The sequence below is a fragment of the Oncorhynchus nerka genome, linkage group LG12, assembly GCF_034236695.1.
Source record: "Oncorhynchus nerka isolate Pitt River linkage group LG12, Oner_Uvic_2.0, whole genome shotgun sequence".
Lineage (NCBI taxonomy): Eukaryota > Metazoa > Chordata > Actinopteri > Salmoniformes > Salmonidae > Oncorhynchus > Oncorhynchus nerka.
In genome coordinates this window covers 26200984-26215114 of record NC_088407.1, presented here as the reverse complement: position 1 = coordinate 26215114, position 14131 = coordinate 26200984, and the positions used below count along the sequence as shown (strand labels likewise).

The 14131-nt window shown below is 44.1% G+C and overlaps 3 protein-coding genes across 6 annotated transcripts in view; 2 read left to right on the top strand and 1 right to left on the bottom strand.

The window, feature by feature from the left end:
• The window catches only part of LOC115138008 (RNA-binding protein FXR1-like), a 32260-nt gene extending 29592 nt beyond the window's left edge, over positions 1 to 2668 (top strand). For all 4 annotated transcript variants that reach the window (XM_029674396.2, XM_029674394.2, XM_029674395.2 and 1 more), the window contains exon 17: positions 16 to 2668. In XM_029674396.2, coding sequence (XP_029530256.1) covers positions 16 to 123 — 108 coding nt within the window. In that variant the 3' untranslated portion in view covers positions 124 to 2668. The remainder of the gene's footprint in view (positions 1 to 15) is intronic.
• A 920-nt stretch (positions 2669 to 3588) lies between these two features.
• LOC115138009 (prostaglandin D2 receptor 2-like) lies at positions 3589 to 10104 on the top strand. Its single transcript, XM_029674397.2, has 2 exons — positions 3589 to 5270; positions 7365 to 10104. Exon 2 carries the CDS (start codon positions 7430 to 7432, stop codon positions 8603 to 8605), a length of 1176 nt encoding a protein of 391 aa, XP_029530257.1. The 5' UTR covers positions 3589 to 5270; positions 7365 to 7429; the 3' UTR covers positions 8606 to 10104.
• A 1046-nt stretch (positions 10105 to 11150) lies between these two features.
• LOC115138007 (probable G-protein coupled receptor 132) lies at positions 11151 to 14069 on the bottom strand. The gene is made up of 2 exons (XM_029674392.2): positions 12290 to 14069; positions 11151 to 12007 (listed from the first exon to the last, which is right to left on the bottom strand). The coding sequence occupies exons 1-2, from the start codon at positions 12874 to 12876 to the stop codon at positions 11611 to 11613; spliced, it is 984 nt and encodes a 327-aa protein (XP_029530252.1). The 5' UTR covers positions 12877 to 14069; the 3' UTR covers positions 11151 to 11610.
• Between the last annotated feature and the right edge of the window lie 62 nt (positions 14070 to 14131).

Sequence of the window (14131 nt, the reverse complement as noted above, 5' to 3'; positions counted from 1 at the left end):
GCTCTCCTTCCTCAGGAAAACGGGAGCAGTGCCAAGAGGGACGAGCACATGGCCCCCTCCAAGCGTTCCCCTAGCAATGGCATGGCCACACCCAGCGAGACCCTTGTCAACGGCGTCTCGTAGAGGACTAGGCCTCGCCCCCTAAAAACCCACGTCTAGAGCAAGACTTCATGGCAAACTCTGTCCCTGCTTGCATTTACTTAAACCTTAAAACAGATGAGTGAAAAACGACAAAATACCAGATTCATACTACTATGAGAGAGAGGGGGGAGAGAAAGTACATAAAAACGACAAAAGCATCTTAAAAACACACGTAATGGTGTATGTTATCCTATCTATCAGTACTTAGTGCTTATTTAAATAAAAAAACACCTAGCTTGCCAGAAAATAGCTGGTGGATACGACTTGATTTTTTAAAGAAATAACAAACACAGGATGGGACTTTATTATTTTTTTTTTTGCAATTTTTTGTTTTATTTTGATGTTATCACTGGTTTGGACTTTTGGCCGCTCTCCCATTCAAACAGACATGTCTTTTACCAGTCTTAAGGTCCGGAGGATAGATGATGCTAGCTGGAGGATAGGAGGGATGGGCGGACGAGTCCAAGAGGTGAAGAACAAGCGTCAGGCGTGTTACGTTACGTACCCTGGCCTAAACGTCAGTTGGTGATGATGGACAGAAAGTCAAACAGATGTGATTATTGATAGACAATTGTGCCTTGAATTTGAAAAAAAAAAAAAAAAAACTAGTTTGTTTTTGTTTCACAGGAAAGAGGTTTTTCTTTGAGAAGAGAACAGACCAGTAGCGAGGGCAGGGGGAGTTAAATGATTGCAGAGGTATAAACTGTGGTGATACAGAAAAGAACGAGGGAACGAATGACTGGCCAGAGAGTCTGGTGCCAAACAAGAAACTCAAGGCGCTTGTCCTCCCTAAGAGTGGACTGGACAGCGTTTGGGCTATGTGTGTATGAATGTATGTATGTATGTACGTGTGCACAGTTGAGAGCTGGCAACCCTGGGTCAGTGGTGAGTTCACAATGGCAGGTGAGGCCACTATTGGCTGGGAGGATAGGAAGGGGTGTTGTGTCACTTCCCCTCTCCCTTGCTTGACGCTTGTGTCCGGGGCTGGTCCTACACACAGCCTTTCAGACTGACAGACAAGGAAATAGATTGAGTACTTGATTAGTCGATGGATTTAGACTGTAAACAAAACTTCACAGTGCCTCTTTCTCTGGGCCTACTGGCTGTGTGGAATAGGGAGGTAGGGTAACATGGCGCTGTAGCTCCCAGCCACACTAACAAACGCCTGGGTGAACCGCAGCATGGGAGACCCAATGCACACGCCATGGTGACCACGAGATGGAGGGAGGTAGACTGTAGAAGGCTGGCCATGTTGTTTCACCCTTCTAGAGGGTCCGTGTGGCGTGCGGGGGGTGAGGAGCGCAGCTTCAAAAGAGATGAGAGCTATACACACGCACTGTTACACACAGATGCACAAACTGCAACCGCAACCGACACTGTTGCAATTCAGTCACGGGCGGTGGGGTGCAGTCAGTGTGGTCGCCCCACGTTATGTTCGGAGGAGACGTGAGTGTTTTTGAGATTAACTAACTATAAACAAGGTGGTTGTCCTGTTCTTAAAAGGTGGCGGTCGAGGGGCGTGAGGGAGGAGACTCGAACTCTTATTGGCTTGTGGGCTCATGTTGTTACTGTCGTCTTGGTTACCTCTCAACTACTTTTGTTCTTTCCACATCATAGAAAATGTGAAATAAAATGGAAGTGAAATCAACTGTCTGAGATGAACTGATTGATTTCTTCTGTCTGAGTTTGCGCTCTATTTTTCTAAATCGATAAACAAGCTAATTTGCATGATCATTTAGCAGTAGCTTTGCATGAGGGAGAGGGTCACGTTTCAGCTTCACCATTACGGCATCCACTACTAGAACTGCTGCTAATGTCCACATCGAATGTGTTTAAGAATCCATACCTTGGAGCAGGGCTCCAACGTTGTTCCTGGAGAACTACCATCCTGTAGGCAGGCTTTTGCTCCTTCCAGACGGTAGCTCTCCAGAACCAGGGTTGGAGAGCCCTGCCTTAGACACTTTAGTACTGTAGTGGCTTCTCTGACTACCTTTCCACCACTCATTGACCCACAAGATAGCTGCCTTTTTACTGATCTGACTAAGAATAGAATTAGCCCCATTTCTTACTCTTAAGTATTACAATACGTTTTTAACACAAACCTGGCACATCAGTGTTCTCACAGCCACAAGTATTGAGTGGGATGAGGTGTGTTTACTGGATTAAAATCAACTGGATTGTGTTGCCTCCTTTTGGTTAAACTGTCTTTCTGTGTCATGGTATGAGAGCAGAGCACTGATTATTTCAAATAATGAATTCAGTTGTGCATGCCTGCATGTGGGATGAAGAGACCGATTGAACACTTAATGTATTGTTTGTGTGAAACGTATACCTCACTTGTCTATACTGTATCTCCCTCTCTTGGCTCCCTGTATCCCTATGTCTTTCTGGATGGGGAGAATGTTGACGTTTGTGTGTATGTTAGTAGTACTGTTTAGGTACTGTCAACTCTTCACTCTGTGTCAGGTTGTCTCTGGTCTTCTCACTCATGTTCTGATGGCAATAAAGGACTTTTCATTGTTTGATACATTTTTACGTATTTGTCCCTTGGGCTAAATCAGGAGTCGTTGAAATACAAAAACAGTAACCTAGATTGAATAGTCTAGATTAATTCCAACCTTTTGAAATTATTAATTTGTCCTCCTAATATCGTTACAGAGCATTTAGCTCTCTGGTTCAGTGCTCTCCAACCTTGTTCCTGAAGGGCTACTGTCCTGTAGATTAGGCTGAAACTCTAATCTAGCGCACCTGATTCTAATAATTAGCTGGTTGATAAGCGGAACCAGGTTAGTTCCAACTGGGTTTGGATTGAAAACCTACAGAAGTCTCGTGCTCCAGGAACAGGGTTGGAGAGCCCTGTTCTAGAGTGACTCATGACTGATCCAGAGGCAGCAGGGCACCCTGGGTCTCAAATTGCACCTTATTTTCCCTATATGCCTCAAACTCAGCTCTGGACCTTGAAGCCAGGTTCCACTGCATATTTTTGTTCCCCTCTTATCAGGGACTGATTTACACCTGGTCCAGGTGTGTGCAGTTAATTGTCAGGTATAATTATTCATGAAACTTTGTCCAGCCCGAAGGTTGAAAAACGTCTGACGTCCCAGATTTGAGTAAAGTAGGTTGTGTGTTACGTACTACGACCTATACGTTTTGTTTTAAAGCAGTTCGGTGGCAGACCGCAATTAGTCCACCAGGGGGCAAGTGTACATTTCAAGGGTAAACCTGTTCATAATAGAATGAGTTTCGACAGTTTATCTGAGGCTTTCAGAGGAAGGAAGAGGTACACCACTGTCTCAACATATTTTGCAATCAGTCCGTACACCCGTTTGAAAAACATCGGCTGCTAGGCGTTGATATTTTAACGTAATTGTCGTTATATGTGTAAATTGGGATTCAAAACTGATAGGATAAACATGGATACAAATGGGTGGCTCAGGATCTGATGAACAGGACAGAAAAGTGCGCCGTTGTAACCCGCAGATCAGTGTGGACTGTAGTGCTACATTCCAAATGTCACCCTATTTGTCTGGTCAAAACTAGTGCATTTTGTAGTGAATAGGATGCCATTTGGGACAGATCCTCTCGACCCAACTTTACCACTTCTCTGTTCAGTTTAGCATGAAACCAGTTCTCAGCCAGGTCTCATAGACTAGACGTAACATAGTAAATGTAAATCCTTGACACTCAAATTAGTATGGTTTCTTTTACATGTGGTACGTTTGGTATAAGATCTATGGTTACTTCAGGAAAAAATGGAAGTTGGGTGGTTGGCTGGGCATATAACATGAATGTCTAGCAACCTAAAGGTTGTGAGTTCGAATGTTGTCACGGACAACTTTAGCATTTCAGCAAATGTTTGAGTATTTACTTTTTTAGCTACTTTGCAACTACTTAGTGTGTTCGCAAATCCTTCCCCTAACCTTAACCCTATAACATATCATAATAAATAAGAGTGTTTTGGATTTGCATACAGAATAATACGAATTGCTCTTTGACCAGGTTGGTGTTCTGCAATAGCCAGGTATGGATTGGGATCCCCAGAGAAATAGCCTCAGGCATTACTAATACACCATTCCATTTTTCTCCTTGAGGTTCCCATACTTGCCCATTATTAGCACTCTGGCCAGCCTGTTTTTCAAAACACCCAAATAGTATTCTAACTAGGCCCTTATCAATCTATAAGAACAGAATATATTGTCCACAGTCACTAAATTAGATTTCTTTTGAGATATCATTTGAAATGTTTTATGTTGCTGTGCCTTAGTACCAAAAGCCTATGTTGAGTGGAATCATTTGCATTCCCTATGCAAAGATAGGCTACCCTTTTTTTTTTAGAACTGCATGCAATAAACCGCAGATGGACAATGGCACATCACATATCTTGCCCGAGAGAACTTTGAATTTCCTGTTCTACAGAACCTGTCACTGTGACGCAAGTCTAATTAGTGATGCAATTGTTGTGCTTGGATTATTGTTTTACTGTCAATGATGCTTTGCCATACACACCATGCACGTGGGAACGGGTTGAGAAAAGAGTAGTTATTTTGTGTGAATGTTGTTTGAATGGATGCTTTCTCACTCGTTGATGAAGCAAACAATGGGTGACTCACGTCTGAAGTTTCCCCCTCGACACATCACAACTGAGTGTGGTATTCGAGCATATTTTTGTGGTCGTCAGCAATCTCTTAATCAGCACTGCAAAGAAACAGCTTGTGTGTGTGAGAGAGAAATATAATGCATCAAAAGAGTTGCAGAGCGTATCAAAACCATAAGATTGCATTGAGGAATGAGGATATGAACTGCTTTTATTCCCCAGGTCCACTTTAAAAAAAATATATATACTGTTTTTACACATTTTGGGTTGGGTTGAGGTCCTTTTAATTGGTTTCTTCTGAAACTTCTTCTTCTGCTATATCACCAATAATCAGTAGTCAGTGTATTAACAAGGCCAGATAACCTTATCTTTAATCTGTCAAATGCTTTTCATCCCCAGTTCAACTGACTAGTGGGTGTAACTGCAGGCGTGTCAGTGTGCTTGAATACCCACCAATCATAACTACACTGATCACAACCAGGCCAGCAAGTCTCCCAAGGTGGACTCAGCAGTGGAGAGAGAATTCTCAGTTAAGGTGGGTTTTTTATTTGTAATCCATTCAAAACTATTTTGGAATTTAGAAACATTTTGTATGTGGACTACAAATAGATGAGATCCAGAGTAAATTACTCTTTAAGTTTTGACTGTATTTTTCACTTTAACTGAGAAATGTAGGCTTACAAAAAAGCTGCCATGTAATTTTAGATGGAGAGGAGGGAAAGTTGAGACACCCTTGTTTCTCGGAAACCAAGATGTGTCGTTTCACCAAATATTTAGAAAGAGGTTATCATTTCACAGAGTCTGTGAAGGAAGAAACCACATGGAAAAAGCAGTAAGCTAGTTAGGTCCAAAAAAACAGATTTTCATCAAGTCAAATGAGTTTATTAGAAGTTATGTGTAATTTTATGATTGTTCTATAGATCTGTTGGGGCCTCTATAAGCTTCAATATAAAGTCCTAAACCTAGCATCCTTGTAGCTGTGTGGGCTAAGACAGTGCCTTTGAAAAGTCAGACCCCTTGACTTTTTCCACATTTTGTTAGGTTACAGCCTTACTATATAATTGAAAACATTTTTGTTGTAGTAAATTAAAAAATAAAATAAAACTGAAATATCACATTTACATAAATATTCAGACACTTTACTCAGTACTTTGTTGAAGCACCTTTGGCAGTTATTACAGCATCAAGTCTTCTTGGGTATGATGCTACAAGCTTGTCACACCTGGCTGTAACGTAACAAAATGTGGAACACGTCAAGGGATCTGAATACTTTCCGAAGGCACTGTAAAGTCCAAATGTTTGCCTCGGGGTAAGTTGAGCCAATGGTTGAGCAATTATTTTCTTCCCAGAGGTAATGCAATGAATTATCACTTGGATATGAGGTAACAACACGCTGGGATATGAGGTAACAACAGGGCCTAGTCTGTTTAGAAGTGTTAAAAAAAAAGAAGTACAAAGTGTTTGTTAGGTGTTAAGCCTGTGTTTACATTTAAAAAAATATATGTTGTATGTTGAAGGCATACTGCAAACCGCATGCGTATCTGCTAGCAACTTCATACTGGACATGGAGACATGAGAATGGTATCCATGAGTTAAATGACCTCATTGCCAAAATGTCAAATTATCCCTTTAAAAGACAAAGTGATTGTGTTGAATTGTGTTTGGGAAATAAAGGTAGACAGGGTTTTAAAGGAATTTGTAGGTGGCTCAACTTACCCTGTCCCGTTGCTCAATTTACCCCATAAGATGTGCTTTTTTACAAAGCTATGTTTTCAAAACTGTTATGTGTACATGAATTCTGATTATTTCCATGGATACACAACACCCTGAAATATATGTAGATATCTTTATTTCCCCTGACAGAGTGATGTGGATGTAAAAAATGACTCAACTTACCCCCCTCTCCCCTACTATAGGGTACATTTCCATCAACACAAACACACCGTTCTGTATTAGGAAACTAGCAAATAGCTAGAACAGAAGTTGTCTATTTGTGCAATGGCTTTCACATATATAGATAGACAAGGCAAACTTGCACAGAGGATGTGGAGAGAGTGAGACAGAGAGATAAGCCATCTCTCGCTCTCTTGACACTTTGAGATGGTAGTGGCTGTTCAACTTTTTCAGGCAAACTTGACACTTCAGTCGTGTTAGACAGAAACCATCATGGCTAATAATCAAAAACAATTGCCAGTTTGGAGATGGCTTTTACGATTTATTAAAGCATCAGGAAACGAGGCAGAGAAGTAGAGGTATGCTAAGAATGTTCTCTGAAGGTTTTTGCTAACGTATATACAGTAGAATGTTCCCCAGACTCGGTCCTGGGGTCCTCCCTGGGTTCACATTTTGTTTTTTGCCCTACACAGGTAATTCAACAATCAAAGCTTGACGATCAGGCGATCTCCTGACAACTGATACAAAGGAATGTTCTTGCAACATTCTCATGAAACATGTCTAGAACATTAATATTTTATGTTCTGTGAACACGGCAACCATGTTCTTTGTATGTTTGGTGCAACATTGATGGAATATTCTCCTAAATTTCAATCATGCTGTAACTCTGAATTTCCAAGATACGGAATGAGTAGAGTCCTAATTCGTAATGCCTCTTTGCCTTGTTTCTTTGCAGTGTTGTATACAGGAATTCAGAGTCAAAGTGGACAAAGTGTCAGAAGCAGAATCCGAACTGTCAAGATGACCAATTCTACCAGCAGCCCCGGCTACTGCCCTCTCATCCAGGCCATGGTGAACGCCAGCGTACCCTCCAACTCCTCGGCTGAGGTGGGGGCTCTGAGCCTGGCCACGGTGTGTCTCCACGGCCTGGTCTCCTCCTTCGGCATCCTGGAGAACATCCTCATCCTGGGGGTTGTGGGTTTCCGTGTCCGCCGTACCGTCATCAGCGTGTGGATCCTCAACCTGGCTGCCTCGGACCTCTTGGCCACAGCTTCACTCCCCTTCTTCACCATCTTCCTGGCCCGTGGAGGCACCTGGACCCTGGGCACCACCTTCTGCAAACTCCACTCCTCCATCTTCTTCCTCAACATGTTCGTCAGCGCCTTCCTGCTTGCGGCCATCTCTCTGGACCGCTGTCTGGTGGTTCACAAGCCCGTCTGGGTCCACAACCGGAGGAACGTGCAGCTGGTCGGCAGGGTATGTGGAATCATCTGGGCCCTGGCTGTGCTCTGTACGGTACCGTACTACCTGTTCCGGGATACTATTCATCGGCATGACGGGAGGGTCATGTGTTACTATAACTACGCTCAGTATCTCCCAGTTAGGGAGTTTGACCTAAAAGATCTGTGTGAGGCTCGCCAGGATGCCCTGGCCTTCTCTAAGCTCCTCCTGGCCTTCATTCTTCCCCTGGTGGTCATTGTGTGGAGCTATGTATCAGTGACCATTGGTATCGCGCGGCGTGGCCGCAACCGGCACCCTTTCCGCTTCGTTAGACTAGTGGTAGCAGTGTTGATGAGCTTTGTGGTCTGCTGGGCTCCATACCACGTCTTCAGCGTCCTGGAGGCTGTAGCTCAGTATCGACCCTCCCTCCGGGGCCTCGTGGCCAGCGGCCTGCCCCCCACCGCCAGCCTAGCCTTCCTCAACAGTGTGCTAAACCCCATCCTCTATGTGTTCAGCTGTCCGGACCTGTGCCATAAGATCAGACAGTCCCTTGCGGCAGTAATGGAGAGCGTGCTGGCGGAGGACCTAGGGGAGTGGTCACGGCGACAAAGCACGCAGAGATCTTCCAGCAGTACCTCAGAGCTGCTGCTGAGGGGGAGGAGGTCCCTCAACAATGCCCCCAGCCTGAGAGGAAGAGACTTCAGGGCGGAGGAGGAGGCGGCACAGAAGACGAAGGAACCACACCCTGCTAACTGAGAAGGTGTTGTGTTAATGACAGTTCCAAAGCCAGGTTCGCGTCTAGGTTCTGCAACAGTGGGATACATAATGATGCGTTTATAAATCATTGTATTTTGAATCCGTGTTATGTACAGCATAGACACCAGAAGGATTGAGGAATATATCTTGTGTGTTTTGCAATGGTTTCAGTAGTGTTAAACCAAAGGCTCAGCAATGTGCTAGTATGCTTTTATATTTGCTTTTTGCTTTTGTACGGTACCCATTCCAAGTAGGCTCTGATGCACCCCTTTTCAATTGCAGACTTGCCTGCTAATGTAAATGGTGACCCACTGGTCTCGCTTTGGCAAGTCACTACTAGGGAATTTCTGGACGCTCTTAGTTATTGATGGTAAAAGTCCACTGGGGCAGACATGCTTGACCCAAGTATTCTACGACTTGCTGTACATATGATTGTGGAACCCTTGACACATATCTTTTTAATCTATGATCCCTGCTATCTTCGTAATTATCACACAATCTCAAAACGTTCATGTCTAGCGAAGATATTAGAAGTCTCTGTAAAGTCTCAGCTGCTCTCCTTTTTTAGATGGATAATCTATTCCGAATGCTCACCAGTCAGGCTTTAGGCCAGTACAGAGCACCACCTTGGCTGCTTTATATGGTTAACGCGCTAGGAAACAGGAAACGGCACCGCTCTGCCCTTTTATATTGGTCTGTTGAAAGCATGCGATATGGTTGATCATGCACTCCTGCTACGGAGGCTATCTGAAATGTGTGTAGACCAACTGGCCTGTAGCTGGTTCAAAAATGATCTACACGACAGACGTAAATGTACACTGAGTGTACAAAACATTAGGAACACCTTCCTAATATTGATTTGCACGCTCTTGTCCTCAGAACAGCCTCATTTCGTTGGGTGATGGATTCTACAAGGTGTCAAAAGCATTCCACAGGGATGCTGGCTCATGTTGACTCCAATGCTTCTCACAGTTGTCAAGTTGGCTGGATGTTCTTTGGGTGGTGGACTATTCTTGATACACACGGGAAACTGTTGAGCATGGAAAAACCCATCAGTGTTGCAGTTCCTGACTCAAACCAGTGTGCCTGGCACCTACTACGATACTCCGTTCAAAGGCACTTAAATATTTTGTTTTGCCCATTCACCCTTTGATTGGCACATACACACTCCATGCTTCAATTGTGTCGAGACTTAAAAATCTTTCTTTAACCTGTCTCCTCTTCATCTACACTGATTGAAGTGGATTTAACAAGTGACAGCAAACAGGGATCATAGCATTCACCTGGATTCACCTGGTCAGTCTTTGTCATGGAAGGAGCCGGTGTTTGCAATGTCTTGTACACTCAGTGTCTGTCTGCTGATGGAGTTCAGTCTATTTTTTTAAATATTTTTTTTACATAACCAAGGAGTGCCACAAGGCTCAATACTATGCCTTTTACTGTTCACTATTTAAATTAATAATGTTTGTCCCTAAATAATAAAAATGGGCTTACATCTCTATGCGGATTCGTTATTTATTCATGTGCCCCATCAGTGCAGCAGGCCGTTCGCGACCCTTGGCTTTGATTCAATTCAAGAATCGCTCACCGATCTTAAATGAGTGCTAAATGTTGATAAACCAAGTAGGTTTTTTTTCAGGTCTTGTGAAATTGATCCTAAAAGACCAGCTTATCTGTATCTTGAGAGGAGCCCAAATTGAGCAAGTTCCCCATTGTAAGTCTCTATGGTGCCTTCGGAAAGTATTCAGACCCCTTGACTTTTTCCACATTTTGTTACTTTACAGCCTTATTCTAAAATGGATTAAATAAAACAAATCCTCAGCAATCTACACACAATTCCCCCTAATGACAAGGCAAGTACAGGTTTTTAGGATTTTGGACAAATGTATTGAAAATTAAAAACAGAACTTGTTTACATGTATTTAGACCCATAAATTGAGCTCAGTTGCATCCTGTTTCCATTGATCATTCTTGAGATGTTTCTACCACTTGATTGGAGTCCATTGTGGTAAATTCAATTGATTGGACATGATTTTGAAAGGCACACGCCTGTCTATATAAGGTCCCACAATTGACAGTGCATGTCAGAGCAAAAACCAAGCCATGAGGTTGAAGGAATTCCCTATGGTGGTGCTGAGACAGGATTGTGTCAAGGCACAGATCTGGGGAAGCGTACCAGAAAATGTCTGCAGCATTAAAGGTCCCCAAGAACACAGCCCGGCCACATTGAGCAATTGGGGGAAAAGAGCCTTGGTCAGGGAGGTGACCAAGAACCCAATGGTCACTCTGACAGAGCTCCAGAGTTCCTCTGTGGAGATGGGTCAACCTTTCAGGAGGTGAGCCAGCTCTGCAGCACTCAACCAATCAGGCCTTTATGGTAGAGTGGGCGACTGAAGCCACTCCTCAGTAAAAGACACATAAAGACTCTGACTCTCAGACTGTCTGTTTTAGTCTCTGGAGTATGTGTTTGTTAATATGTTTTAATGTCTGGTGTATGTTTAGCATGACTGGGTATGATGATGAGTTTCTCATACAAATGAATAAATAAGGTATTTAAAATGACTTTATTTACTGCAATAAGCAAGTAATCAAGACATTTGACATTATTGTTGATATCCATGGATAGTCATTCATATGGCTGTATAAACTGAGGCAGCTATTGCAGTGCATTATAAGTTAGAGATGACTGTCAGCAGAAAGGTGAAGCAGATGGAAACACCTTTTCCAATTTCAGCCAACAGCATACATGCTCTCCCCACTAGGTGGCACAATCGCTGCTTTTTTCCCATCACCAATTCTCAGCAGCCAAACCAGTGGAGTCAGTTCCTTGAGCAAGTCTATGAAAACAATGCATTGTAGTGTATGGCTGGTGTCACCACAAAATGTATCCTCTCCTCTCGACCACCAAAGAACAAGAAACGGGTAACATAATACAGTTTATCCAGATTCTTCTTCCTCAGAATCAAAGGAACAGGAAACTCAAAAACGTGTCCAATCCAGTCTCTCTACACACTGTCACTCTGATCAGGATTCCCTCTGAGACTGAGTCTGACCTGTTTGGGGGCTGTGTGCCCCTGTCCCAGACAGGGCGTCAGTGACCTGCGGAGCTCCAGACGGGCGTCATGACACAGGAAGATGTAGAACAGAGGGTCCAGCAGGGTGTTGAGGCTCGTCAGGCCATAGCACAGCCGGTAACACAGGAAAATGGACCTCTCCAACTCACAGGGGTCATCTGTGAGGAGCAAGGAGACGAAACGGTACCCCCCGACGAGGTGGTAGGGTCCGAAGACGACGATGAAGATGACTGTGATGACGATGAGGATGCCTGTGATTTTGTGACGGCCCTGGTCGGAGACGGATGGCGAGTGATGGAGAGTCACGCCTATGCGGGCGGAAGTGTAGCTGTAAGGGGAGGGTGCGGGAGAGAGATAGAGGCCAAGGTCAAAGGTCATGTCAGATAAATATGTTAGATGTGACTTAACAAGACTCCTCTCATTGACACATCCTTTTGCATGTAATGTGACATGTTAATATAAAGTTGTTTATAGTGTTCACTTCATATTTATCAAAGCATTATCGACGGACACATGTAGATGCAGAGTGCAGGCCACACTCCTCCATTTCTTTATGCAATCACACATAACATGTCAGCCAAGCATACTTCATACTCCGTTTCCCACTCACCCTAGTATACCACAGGGCAGCAGGAACCCCATGACAACCGTAGCAATCTTAAAGTGAGCATATCTGAGGCTGACAGGGTACTGCTCCAGACATAACAGCCTCTCCGCATCAAACACTGACGGAAGAAGCCCGCCCAAACAGAACAGAAAGGTCAGTGTCCAGACCGCCACCCCCAATACCGCTGCCACCCGCACGGTCCGAACGCCACGACTGCTCAACGGGTGTACTATCGCCAGGCAACGGTCCAGTGCGATGATACAGAGGAACACCACGCTAGCGTAGACGTTGACATAGAAGACATAGCCCACGAACTCGCAGGCGGGGCGGCCGTAGGGCCAGCGGTGCGCCCCCTGGAGATAGAGGATCCAGAGAGGGAGGGTGAGGAGCTGGAGGAGGTCAGAGAGCAGCAGGTTGAGGATGTAGACCAGCTGACAGCCACCCCCGCCGGACCGGCCCAGTTGGTACAGTCCCCAGAGGGACAGCAGGTTGCAAGGGAGACCGAGTGAGAAGGCCAGGCTGTAGATGTAGGTGAGACCAAGTGTGTCGGTGTTCAGGGGGAGGTTGCAGCTGTCATTGCTGTTGGACATGGTCGCTGACAGTCTCTGGGTGAGGGGGGATACCCTCAAAGTCCCTTGACAAGAAACCAGGTACTACAGTACACAGGTGCTTATTTCACCCTCTGGTGCAAATCTATATTCCCAGAGAGAGACAGTGGTGTGACAGTCATTCATAAATGCCATACTTCTGATAGAAAATGTGGAAATAGATGCACTCGACAGAGGAAGTTTTCTAATCCAAATCATTAATAAAATCTATAAATTCATATGCATGTGATATATCCATATTGTTTGTATTGGCTCCTAGAGTCAGGTATCCATCACGCAAATGTAATTCTGCTTAGGATCCAGTGATCTCAAATCCTGGTGGAAAACCTGAGGAGGAGAAGGATGAAGATGATAGGAGGATCATGACAAGATTAGTACAGCATTTCTACAACATTAAATCAGAACATTACACAAGCATGTACAGTATTGTACTATGTACAACAGTTGCATTGGAGCATGAGATTAAAAGTGAAACCCATACAATTTAAGCATAAAAAAAGAGAAGAAAAAAAATGGCCAAGAAAACAACTTATTTTGAGAATCTTTTCATTCACCTCACCCATACAGCTCTACAAATCCATGCAGTAGAAATCGTTCTCTTCCCTCCAGCTGCTTAGTGTACAACACAAAGTGACTGTGTCTGCTGCTGAAGGAACACAGCGTCATAATCCTCAGGGCCTTGTCTATTCTCTGATTGTTACCCTGGACAGGAAGCCCACTTTTCCAGGCTTAAAGGGCAACATCCTGAGAACCGCAGGAGAACCCCTTTCTTTTCCTGAACAAAAACACTCACTCCTCTCCGCCCTCTTTCTCCCTTTTCCCTCGTTCTCTTACCGTTAGAGGAGGGAAAAAAGTGAGTGAGAAGGAGACAGGTTTTATGAGTGTAGGGAAGGAAGGGAAACATTCTAAGTGCTTTATGGATGGTATTCTTGTAACAATCTATAAATTTGTGACCATTTCTCATGGTTGGGGAAACTAAGGCAAAGCATTTAAGAAACAAATATTCTGTAACATAACATATTTCCCCTTTGTCTTCTCTTAAACAATGGATGCCTCTCACTGCGTGTGTGTGTTTCTGTGTTTCTGTGTCAGAAAGCAGAGATAACAGGCCACAGAGGCCATGTGATGAGAGGATCAGCCTCTGCACCGGAGAAGGAGGAGGAAGCAACTGACAGGCTGAGATTACAGCCTAACAAAGAGACAGTGTAAATGCAACACAACGCGCACCACTCAACAG

Bases quoted from the DNA above. Each gene is read 5' to 3' on its own strand.
- LOC115138009 (XM_029674397.2), top strand. From the start codon at position 7,430: ATGACCAATTCTACCAGCAGCCCCGGCTACTGCCCTCTCATCCAGGCC.
- LOC115138007 (XM_029674392.2), bottom strand. From the start codon at position 12,876: ATGTCCAACAGCAATGACAGCTGCAACCTCCCCCTGAACACCGACACA. The intron at 12,008-12,289 runs GTGAGTGGGAAA...CTCCCCTTACAG, and splicing joins CTGCCCTGTGGTATACTAGG to CTACACTTCCGCCCGCATAG.